We start from the raw sequence: 12,226 nt of genomic DNA on the forward strand, positions 1-12,226 counted from the left end.
ATGTAATATTTCCTAGCAAACTTTCTAACTGAAGTGCCTGAAAGACGCAGACATCACCTGACCTTCTGGGGTGTGAAAGAAGCTCTATAATGCAAGTCACTGAAAGGCGCCACCTTATAGAAAATAAGCAGCAGATAGCAGGACAATTACACTTTGTCTTCTTTAAAGGACAAGCACCTGAACAATAGAACTCCAGACAGTGTGTTTGATGGTGTTACTACATTTTACCTTTAGCTCTCGGACCAAAGATCTGCATCTTCAAAGCATCTGCTCCTGGCACCACCTTTGCTACCCATGCCAACTGTGCTGCCCAAGCCCAGAATTGCTGGTCTACAGAATAGGAATTAGCTCTGACGTTTTCAGATCCAATTCCAAACCCATCTAAGTGATCCTGTCAGGAAACTATCACTGTACTGAACCTATCAGAAGCACCTGAGACATTCCTTGCCCCACAGCCCTACATACACAAGCCCCTTCTATACGTGTGCCTACAGAGAGAGGAATACCTTGGCAGGTTATGTTTGGCTCAGTACAATGACAGCCTTCTGGCGGGATCGCTCAGGTGGGTTCAGATTAGGATTAGAACTCGCCTGAACATCATCCCTGCTACAAATGTCTATGGGTACTTTGCCATAAGTTGGTTCTGCGCATAACAGTGGGTAGGGGTACACTGGTGTCAGGAGCAGATCTCCAGTTCAGAAGCCTGGAGGTCAGAGGTAAGTGTATTTATTTTAATCCATTAACCTCCAATCTAGAAATGTGATTCTGTGCACTTGTCCTTTAAGCATGCCATAGCAGCATTTAAAACAGTATGCCCAGAAGAAACTAATTTCTATCTTATATTCTAACCAATGTCTCTTTATTAAATGTTAAGAGGCATATGTAGTAATCCAGAATATCCAATCACAAAATTTTACACTACATTCAGCTGCTGAAAGCTGATCTCTGGTTGATAGGGGTTATTGCACATAATTCTCATTATGTAAAAAAATAAAAATAAATAACCTGTCCTCTGCAAGTAATCACTATAAAGGTACACAACTGAATCCAAAATAATTTTGGGGGAAACACACTTGGATGTCTGTTAGTGTATTTAGAATAATATTTGAACTGCAAAAAAGTAAAATGATGATAGATGTTTTAGGTGAAGAACATGGAGCGCTCCCACCAAATCCAGCATCTTGCTGTTTAGCACTGATACTTTACTGATGTTTGTATCTGTTCAGCAGGCTGATATAGAAGCATAATTACAGGGTGTCATATCTAAAGTAATGGGCTGCAATGCCAGGTTTCACCTTAGAGTGAAGTTGGAGAATAATAGTGATATGGCTCCATTTAGATTGGGGAGGAATTGAGGTCTTTATTTTACTTTGAAGACAAGTCAGAAGTGGCTGAATGTTTAGCCAAAATATTGCACGGATACACTTTAACGGTGATGTTTACATATTTCTAAATAAGCCCGGGGGACAAAAAGCATGACATACCAGATGGAGTGAAATGAACAAAAATGTGGATACCATGCAATGAAGATAAGAGCAACCATTAACATGTATCTCTATTCTACAAATAAAGACTGTGTTCTCCCCTCTTCCCAAGTCTTTTTCATTCACATCTGAAAAGTGCCTTTTCACACAGACCTACATGCAAGGATCACAGTTCAGAAAGAACACAGAATAGTATAGAAACAAACAGGTCTGTCCTGTTCAGATGATGTCCTGAATCAAGATATCCGAAGTACACAGTGAGACACTGCGGAGTTCATTAAGCGTCTTTTGCAGCCAAGTGTCCGGTTATGTTCTGTGAACGCGGCTGAAATCATTCTGCAATCAGTGATACATTGATGTGCGACAAGTCTATCATGTGCCTAAAATATTTTAAGAACACATTGTTAGGGTACAACCTTTTGCATTAATCCATATATCAGTTCAATTACATAGCAAAACAGGTCACAGAAATAGTTTTACAGTATTTTCATAAGCCGCAACTCATTAAAGTGGTACTAAAAACTAAACATGTTTTTACCTTAACCCATTCCTTGCATTAAAGTAAAAAATGTTTAGGCATCAGCACACCCCCCTTTTACTTACCTGAGCCCTCATTGAATCCTGTATTGTGCATGCCTGCAGCTCTTCTCTCCTTTCCAGGTCTCATTGACTTTGCTGGGGCACTGGCAGCCATTGGCTCCTAGTGCTGTCAAAAAGCCAGTGAAAAGGGAGCATGGGTCTAGGCAGCAAGCATGCACAAATGCTGGCAGGGGACCCGAGAAGAGGTGGTTTGCGGTCGCTCTGTGCAATTCCATTGCACAGAGCAGGTAAGTTTAGACATGTTTGTTATTTTTTAAACAACTTAAAAAAAAAAATTACCTTTAGACCCCTTTCACACTGGGGCGCTTTGCAGGCACCACAGCACTAAAAATAGCACCTGCAAAGCACCCTGAAACAGCCGCTGCTGTGTCTAAAATGTGAAAGCCTGAGGGCTTTCACACTGGAGCATTACGCTTGCAGGACATTAAAAAAAAAAAAAAACTCCTGCAAGCAGCATCTTTGGAGTGGTAAATACACCGCTACTGCCCATTGAATTAAATGGGGCAGCGCGGTTATACTTTGCGGGTGGTTTTTACCCTTTTCTACTAGTGGGGGTTAAAACTGTCCCACTAGCGGCCAAATACCGCAGTTAAAACGGCACTAAGAATAGCACCATTTTACCATCTACGTTGCTCCCGCCCCAGTGTGAAAGGGGCCTTACAATTGGTTTAACTTGATGAGCCCTGCCTGGCTGTGATGTTTATTCATTAGCATCTTGATAAAAATAGAGTTTTTGATGCAGAGCCTGAATAATACAGACAAAGAAATGTCTTTGTTACTAGGTTCAAATGCCTCCTTGACCATCATTACAGTCGTAGCACTTATATTTTCAGAAGCTCCCTGGTTGCCACTGACATCTATGGTCTTTGTGTTTGGCGTCTTCAGTCATCTTGTTTGGCCTTCCTTGGGTGAAGCAATTCCCATGCATATGAGAGTTAGTTAAGGCATGCTGAGATTGTACACCAAGATGCACTTCTTTAGAGACCCTCTAGCTGGAATTTCCATTTTTAGGGCCCCTTTACACAGGCCAAATACATTTTGTACTCATCAGGGATCTATCTTTTGATTCCCTGCTGAGCTGAGTGAAGCGGCTGGATGACAGATCCATGCCCACTCTGTTTATGCAGAGCAGACACAGACATACCCCGCTCTATGGGTGTAAATGGACCAGCTGTCTGTTTACACCCGACTGTCCCCGATCTGATCTGGCTAGACAGGGGGGGAACGGATGCCGTTCTGTTTGTTTTTGCTTGATTGGAGGTAGCTGGGTGTAAACAGACACAAGTCTGTTTTTATCTGACTGCCCATAGAAGAGAATGGAGGGTCCGATCGAGTCTGCGTAAAGAATGGACAAGTGGACCTGATTCGAATTCTCATGTGAAAGAAGCCTTACTGCAGAAAAATAAATAGTTTCTTCTGCAACAAAAAAAAAACACTTAATGTCAACAACTGTTTTTTTCCAATAAAGTTCCACTTTCAAGCTTGGTTGGGGATAACCCAAAGCAATAAGTCAGGGCCAAGAGGCCCCCCCCCCCCCAAGTTCTAACATTTGTCCTATCAAATACATGGACTCATATGCTGCAGTTCCAGCATCTAAATAACCAAAGCAGTATAAAACAGAGCCCTGCTCTCGCTTACACTTCTCTTAAAGGACAGTTACTGCGAAACATAAAATCCTATAAGCATTGATAAGAGAAGTATTATCCAAGTAAAAGGATGTAAATGTAACGCTTGCAGCATTATAATTTAAAATAGATTTAAACCCTAACTGTGCAACATTAAAATTATCTTAAAACCCCAAATTTTTTTTTATCAAAATATCCCTATTTTTGCCTTTTTTTCAATCCTTTGTAGTATTTCAGTGCTGTGAAACTACTGCAGCCACTTCCTTTTTACATACATGCAACCAGAAATCATATCAATATGGCATTTCTCAGGGTGAGCTTTCTGACCAACAGTGGACCATGCCATGTGTGTTGCGCATGTGACATAATGATGACGCAGGAGCACAACTGGCACAAAGTGTTGTAACAGTATAAAAGGAAGTACCTGAACAAGAACTTTCATGGATCACCCAGTATTTTGATGAAAGCTACAGAATTTAAATAATGAAAATTACTTTTGAAATTACACCAACGTTGTACTAAAGGATTCAGGTTTTTTTTTTTTAACCTTACCTTCCGCATTAAGGTAAAAAAGAACTTTTTACAATCATTGACAAACTTGTCAAGCTTATGTGAGAGTTTAGTCATTGGGCTTATCTATGAATGTCCAGATTCTTGCAGAAGCCTAATCATAACTGGTTTGCAAAGTAAGCATTCATGCATGCTTGAAAAATATAGATAGATTTTTTTTTTTAAAGTAATGTTTTGTTTTTTAGGGAAACCGCAAAATAATGTTTTTAATCAGCTACAGTGCTTTGATAGGTATTAAATTCTATGCATATCTGACAACCTCCAACCCTCCACCAAAAACCACCTACCTGTGGTACTTCTGCTGGAACTGCAAAGCATGGTGCGGACTCCCAAAAGTTGCGACAGCTTTTCTCTGAAGAGGGAACATCTCAAGATCCTGCAAAAACAATAGGATATATTAATAAGATGTAGACAAATAGAATTTTTTTTTATTATACATCCAGTTAATGTTCAATGAATGCTAATCATTTTCTATACACTTGCAACTTCAGAATTATTCATCCATATTAATAAACTAGTGTTCTATGAACACAAATTTAAAATGATAGCAGGGACGCATCAACAGAATTTAGTCATCAGAGGATACACAGCATGATTCAGATGTTACTATACAAAAACCTGCAGAAATGTACACTATTAAAGACTTAGCCAAGATCTTTTTAAAAGATGAACATTAGGCAGAGATGAAAGTACCAATGAATGTAGTAATATGTTCATTAAAAGTTAATAAATGCAACCACAGTAATTACCCAAATGTATCTTGATATTGGCATGTTCTAATCTCCTATGCAGCAGCACTCAGAATTAGGCTCTGCTACAGAGGAATAACATCACTGGCGTGCTGCTTTTTTATCACTGTTCATTCCGTCAAGCTGGTGGTGAGTTTTCAAGTATACTTTTGCTGTTGCTGGGGTGGGGAACAGGAATCTGGATGTGCTCTCAAGACTATAAAATCCTTTCGTAACACTGTTCCCCTATACATGCTTCAGAATGCGCAGCCATTTACCTGGAATTCACTTTTAATCTACAGTGGATATAAAAGTCTACACACCTCTTAAAATTTCAGGTTTCTGTGATGTAAAAAACAAAAAAAAAAAAAACGAGACAAAGATATATAATTTCAGAACTTTTCCCACCTTTAATGTGACCTATAAACCGTACAACTCATTTGAACAACAAACTGAAATCTTTTAAGGGGGGTGGGGGAGTAAAAATAAAAAAATAAAATAATGGGGTTGCATAAGTGTGCACATCCTCTTATAACTGGGGCTGTAGCAGTGTTCAGAATTAAGCAATCACATTCAAACTCATGTTAAATAGGAGTCAGTACACAACTGCCATCATTTAAAGTGCCTTTGATTAACCCCAAATAAAAGTTCAGCTGTTCTAGTAGGTCTCTCCTGACATTACAGCAAAGGCCATGGTCCGCAGAGAGCTTCCAAAGCATCAGAGGGATCTCATTGTTAAAAGGTGTCAGTCAGAAGGGTACAAAATAATTTCCAAGGCATTAGATATACCATGGAACACAGTGAAGACAAGTCATCAAGTGGAGAAAATATGGAACAGTGACATTACCAAGAACCGGACGTCCCTCCAAAATTTATGAAAATATGAGAAGAAAATTGGTCAGGGAGGCTGCCAGGAGGCCTACAGCAACACTAAAGGAGCTGCAGGAAAATCTGGCAAGTACTGACTGTGTGGCACATGTGAAAACCATCTCCACTGTATTCTTCATATGTCTGGGCTATGGGGTAGATCGGCAAGATGGAAGCCTTTTCTTAAGACGAAAAACCATCCTAGCCAGGCTAAAGTTTGACAAAACACATCTGAAGTATCCTAAGAGCATATGGGAAAATGTGTTATGGTCTGAGGAAACCAATGTTGAACTTTTTGGCCATAATTCCAAAAGATACTGTATTTATTGGCGTATAACACTCACTTTTTCACCCTGCAAATCAGTTGCAAATAGTACGTGCGTGTTATATGCCAATACTGCAATTTGGGCTGCCTCGGAGAGAACCAGTAGGGGGGTGTGACGAATTCCGTCAGATTACATATAGCGAGAATCTCATGTTTACTCGGTGGCCTCTGTAATAGGAAGTCCCGTCTCCTTGGCTGGCATTGGACCATTGGATCTATCATAGAAGCAGGTCCAGGAGGCGGGACTTTGTATTAAATAGGCCGCAGAGTAAATAGGAGATTCTCGCTGTACGTAATCTAATGGCGCTCATCCTGCCCCCCTCCCTGAGATAGGCATTGATCAGGCTGCATTCATGGCAATGGGGAGGCTGCAGATGGGCATTAATCAAGTTGCATTGATGGGCAATTGTGAGGCTACAGATGGGCATTGATGGGCAATGGTGAGGCTGCAGATGGGCATTGATCAAGCTGCATTGATGGGCAATTGTGAAGCTACAGATGGGCATTGATGAGGCTGCATTGATGGGCACTCTACCCTTATTTTACTTCAAAGTTCTTTATTTAAAATGTAAGGTTTTTTCCTGAAAATTCCCTTAAAATGAAGGGGCGCCTGTGCGCGTTATACACCGATAAATATGGTATGTTTGGTGCAAAAACACTGCACATCATCAAAAGAACACTATACCCACAAGTGAAGCATGGTGGTGGAATGGGAGCCTTAGTCCAGGTAGAGGGAATTATGAACAGTTCCAAATACCAGTATCAATATTGGCATGATACCTACAGGCTTCTGCTAGAAAGCTGAACATGAAGAGGAACTTCATCTTTCAGGATGACCCAAAGCATGCATTCAAATCAACAAAAGAATGTCTTCACCAGAAGATTCAAGTTTTGGAATGGCCCAGTCAAAACCCAGACCTGAAGCCAATTGAAAATTTGTGGGGTGATCTGAAGAGGGCTGTACACAGAGATGCCCTCGCAATCTGACAGATTTGGAGTGTTTTTGCAAGCAAGAGTGGGCAAATATTGCCAAGTCAAGATGTGCCATGCTGCTAGACTCATACCCAAAATGACTGAGTGCTGTAATACAGTCAAAAGGTGCTTTAACAAAGTATTAGTTTAAGCGTGTGCACACTTATGCAACCATTTTATTTTTACTTCTCTCCGGCCTAAAAGATTTTAGTTTGTTGTTCAACTGAGTTGTGCAGTTTATAGGTCACTTTAAAAAGGTGGAAAAAGTTCTGAAATTATATCCTTGCCTAATTTTTTTACATCACAGAAACCTATAATCTTAACAGGGGTGTGTAGACTTTTTATATCCACTGTGTGTATGTATATATATATATATATATATATATATATATATATATATATGTGATTGAACACTGGTAACATTTTTGAGGACCTTTGGGTACTTTGAAGTAGAGCGCAGTACAGGAAGGACTTAGGCCCTTTCACATTCATCCATTTTTTGGAGTAAAAAAGTGTAGAAAAATGCATTCCATTAAATCCTATAGAAAGACCTGCATACTGGATCTTTGGTGTGCTTTTCAACAGTGCACCAAAAACACATCTACCATTTATTTCTAGAAAGAAAAAAAAACGCATAAACCTGCTGTTCATTTTTGGTGTTTGGTGAGTCACATGTCCAAGTTTCACAGGTGCATGATTGGAATCAGGAGTCCAAAAAACATTCAGTCAGCTGGATGCTGACACTACCTTAGGAAGAAAGGAGGGTCCTAGGCAGAAGACAATTTTGTCCTTGTGAAGAATGAGGAATGGTCCCTTACAGATTTGCTAAGGCCCCTTTCACACGGGCACCTCCATTTGGCGGATTCCACTTGCTCAGTGGAGGATCGTTCCCCTGATCCCCGCTAAGCAAGCGGATGACAGGTCCCTCTCCGCTCACTGTGCAGAGCGGAGACGGACACATTTCCGCTCTCCTTTATGGGGAGATCGGGTGAAAATTGACCTCTCTGTTTTCATCCAATCAGCCAGATGGAGGGAAAATAGGACCACCATCCATCTAGATTTTACGGACAGGATCGGATCGCGGCGGATGTCAGTGGACATCTGCTGCTCCATAGGGGTGAATGGAGGGTCCGATCAGGAACGCCTGAAAAACTGAAAGGTGGCCCTTACTATGACAGATGCGATAGCAGCCAAAAAGGCTACCATGCAGAGATTATCCAAAGGGAGCTCCCTGATCAGTTAAAATTGTGTTTTTTGCAGGGCAGAGAGAACCAAACTGAGGTCCCAAAAAAGCACAAAGTGCTGTAAGGGTGGTTTGATCTAAGGAACACCTTGAATAAAGGTCTTTACAATGATAAGCAAAACCAGATGCTTTTTTTTGGAATAGAATGGACAAGGCTGAAAGCTGCTTGGCAGTAAAAGCCTGGCGAGTGTGTTGTGGTGCTCTGTGTTCTGAGGAGGTAGAAGGCCCTTAAGAAGGGAATTTTGGAACCCTCCATGTGGAAAAAGTACCTTTCCTACCGTGACTTATTTAATGAGTTTTCCAAGTGCCTCACCAAAGAGACTCCCCTTTTTCAAAAGGCATAGTGCGAGGCATCCCTTTAGAAGGTATTAAGCCTTAGGGAGTATCTCAGCAAATATGACTTTTTTTGTTGCAGAGGCTGCCTAAAACCTGACTTGTATTTTAGTGTAAAGTTCTTCACACAAGGAAATTACATTTCTGGGGTGTTCTGTACACCATCTGTGTTATAGAATGCCTCTAGGTTGCCATAATACGTTGCAGAGAAATTTAGAGCGGCCGCAGATTGAACAGGAAACATTATTTTAATAAAAATAAATTACAATATAGCTTCTGTAGCATTTGTAAATGATATGTTATATATGCTATATATTTTTTCCCCACAAAGCAAAAAACTTCAGTGAAGGAACATCTTCTATAGGTACAATAAGATGTTGAAGGGTGAACTACCAGAACAGACAATTTTTTGTGAATTTTTTTTCCATTGGATGGAGCTCAATAATGGTTCTGACCTTTTCTGGTTTAACCCAACGGTCACAGATTGCCCGTTCTATTTGTTTGTGAATGGGGAAGGTATTTTTAGATTTAGCAGGTCTCTTAGTATGCAAAGGGGCATGGTGAGATAGAAGAAAATCAAGTGTGACGATACCAAACATTTGTACACAGCAGAATGGAGATAGCAACAACAATAATTATATTGCGTGAAGCCATAACATCTTATTTAGGGTTCTAGGGGTGAAAACGTGGCCTCCTCCCACGCCACTTGTGGGTCCTCCTCCCCACCCCCCTATCTACCTCTACTAGAGCAGGCATATAGAAATCACAATCAGAGATGGTGGTGGTTGAGCAGAAGCCTGGAACTTTTGATCCATGGCCAGTGATGGCTTTACCTACAAGTAAGCCTATAATAATGCCTACCTGTAGGTACAGTGAATATCTCCTAAACTTACGGTGTTTAGGAGATATTCACACTGGATGCAGCCGGTGACGTCACAGGCACATGTGCTCTGAAGGGACGGGATACCCGTGCCGTCCCTTTAGAGCTCTGTGCCGTAAATTGTGACTCCTATGCACGAGTGACGTGATCGTGGCTCAGCCATTTAAAGGACCAGAAAGTGTGAAACCCAGGCGGAAGACTGGAGGAAGTCGGGAGCCATGTAAGTGGTGACAGTGCACTGCTGGAGGACTTCTTTTTAAGGTAACTATTTCATAATGTGTTAGTATGCAATGCACACTAGCACATTATGCCATTGGCTTGCAGGGAATTTTTTGTTTATGTCTTAGTCAAGTGAACCACATGTTTTGTGCCCGAGAAATAGCTAGAATAGGTGTTAAAACAAGGTCGTGCTCTGGTGGAAGCATTGTCAGTATGAGTGGTTTGTGTTTTACAAGATTTCGGCAGAGTGAATGTTCACCTGAGCTTTTGCTGTAGTTCCTTTGTGCCTGGTTTCCACCACTGTCATATGTGAGGGTTACATAATTAGTAAGGTTGAAAAAAGATGCAAGTCCACCTAGTTAAACCATATAAAAAATATATATATTTATATATATATATATATCTATACCTATATATATCATACAATCCCATACACCCAATCCTATACATATAGTTGATCCAGAGGAAAGCAACCCCCCCCCCCCCCCCCCAAGAAAAGCAGGATCCAATTTTCTACAGCAGGGGGAAATATTCCTTCCTGTAGGATATTCACGGAGTATGGTGCAAAAATGAGGTACGCGTTTTCAAGGAGAACACAGCAGACTGGGAGTTGACCATACTGTAGTCCTTGTGGCAAAAGGACTCTAGGTGGTAGTGAATACATTTCAAACATTCACAGTTTAGGAGTTTTAACAAGTAAAACACATTCTAATCAGGATACATATAGTGTGAAGCAAGTACAGTAATAGAATGCCTCATACTTTCTGTGATACTACAGCAATGGTCAAAAATTCATCCTGAATAAACCCTGGTGCAAGCTATGTGTTAATTTATGCATAAAAATACATATTTTATATCAAAATGTTTTCTTGGAGTCCATTGAGGAACACAGGAAGCCTTAAAGTTTGAGGTTATACTGCTATCTGTAGGAGGACTGGACACTGGCAAACAAAAAAACTTGTAGATCAGCCCAGGATATAACCCTTTCTACTAACGGAATGCCTCAGCTTTGTAGCAAATCAGTACCAAAAGCTTGCTTGTAAACAGAGGGTGGAGACCCGTGTCTCTCAATGGACTGCAAAATAAATACATTTTACAGTGAGTGCAAAAATCCTATTTTTGCAAGTGCTTTCCCTTTAAAATATCTGTTCATATGCATAAAGCAACTCAGAACAAGGGTTTGTTCAGGATAGCGTACTGGCAACAAACTAGAGAGAAACAATCAAGTAACAATCTGTTTCACTTGACTCCCTACTAGTACATTATAGCATAACCTAGAGGGCCTTAAAAAAAAAAAAAAAAAAAGAAGACTCGTGCTTTAAGAAGTGGATTATTGTTTAAAGTGGTTGTAAACCCTTACAAACCACTTTGACCTACAGGTAAGCCTAGATTAAGGCTTACCTGTAGGTCCAAGCAATATCTCCTAAACCTATATGGTTTAGGAGATATTTGCCCGAAAACGGGCACCGCTGTCTACCGTAGACAGCGGCGCGCAGGCGCACTGAGCGTGTCATTCTCAGCAACGGAGCTGCCGCGCGTCGGCTCCCGTGCGCATGCGCGGGAGTGACGTCATCGCGGCTTCGCCGAATGACAGCGGCAGAGCTGCGAGACCCCACCAACAAGATGGATGCGGCGGACTACAGGGGACAGCGGCGACTTCGCTGGCTCCTGTGTCAGGTAAGTGACACATAATGGGCTACTATGCGATGCATAGTAAACCATTATGCTTTGCCTTTGCAGGGAATGAAAGAGGAAGTAAACTCATCAGGGTTTACTTCCTCTTTAATGTATCTTAACTTGGATGGAAGAATTAACTTTCCTATATATCTCTCCATATCTACCTTTCAAGAATGGAGTTACTTATAACTTATTTTGCATCTGAAGCCCTCAAAATTCTCCCTTTTATACCACAGCTCCCAATGTCTCAGGCTGGCTTGGTGCTCTCAAATCCCACAAAGATACTGTTTTTTTTGCCTCACAATTGGTGAATGTACACTGGTGTTTATTGTCACAGTTAAAGAATGGGTGCTGGAGTCTCATCTTATGAAACTCCCTCCAAACGTATCCATAGATAATCCCTATACACCACTGAAGGGATGTACCACGTACGGAACATCCATTTTGGCCAGGTCTCTAAAATGTTATAAGTAATGTCAACTGCTACTATCAAAACTAACCAGTCATCCTTCCAAAGTTTGATATACAGACAGTCCCCGGTTACAAACAAGATTGGTTCTGTAGATTTTTCTGAAGTTTAATTTGTATGCAAGTTGGAACATGTACATTTTTTTTTTAGGTGTAACTGCAGGCAAAAAAAAAAAAAAATCATGTTTTTTGGATTGCACAGGGATAGGTTAACACCCCTGTAATGCTTGTTTTG

General features: G+C 40.8%; 1 protein-coding gene across 1 annotated transcript in view; it reads right to left on the minus strand.

Annotated features, from left to right (window-relative positions):
* Window positions 1–1,334: 1,334 nt before the first annotated feature.
* RBM33 (RNA binding motif protein 33) overlaps window positions 1,335–12,226 on the minus strand; it is a 260,560-nt gene continuing 249,668 nt past the window's right edge. Inside the window, exons 18-19 of the mRNA XM_077491155.1 lie at window positions 4,567–4,655; window positions 1,335–1,864 (exon numbers count right to left, since the gene is read on the minus strand). Coding sequence (XP_077347281.1) covers window positions 1,816–1,864; window positions 4,567–4,655 — 138 coding nt within the window. The 3' untranslated portion in view covers window positions 1,335–1,815. The remainder of the gene's footprint in view (window positions 1,865–4,566; window positions 4,656–12,226) is intronic.

This window comes from Lithobates pipiens, unplaced genomic scaffold (assembly GCF_037356315.1).
Source record: "Lithobates pipiens isolate NorthernLeopardFrog02 unplaced genomic scaffold, aLitPip1_a1.2 Scaffold_19, whole genome shotgun sequence".
In the NCBI taxonomy this organism is placed as follows: Eukaryota; Metazoa; Chordata; class Amphibia; order Anura; family Ranidae; genus Lithobates; species Lithobates pipiens.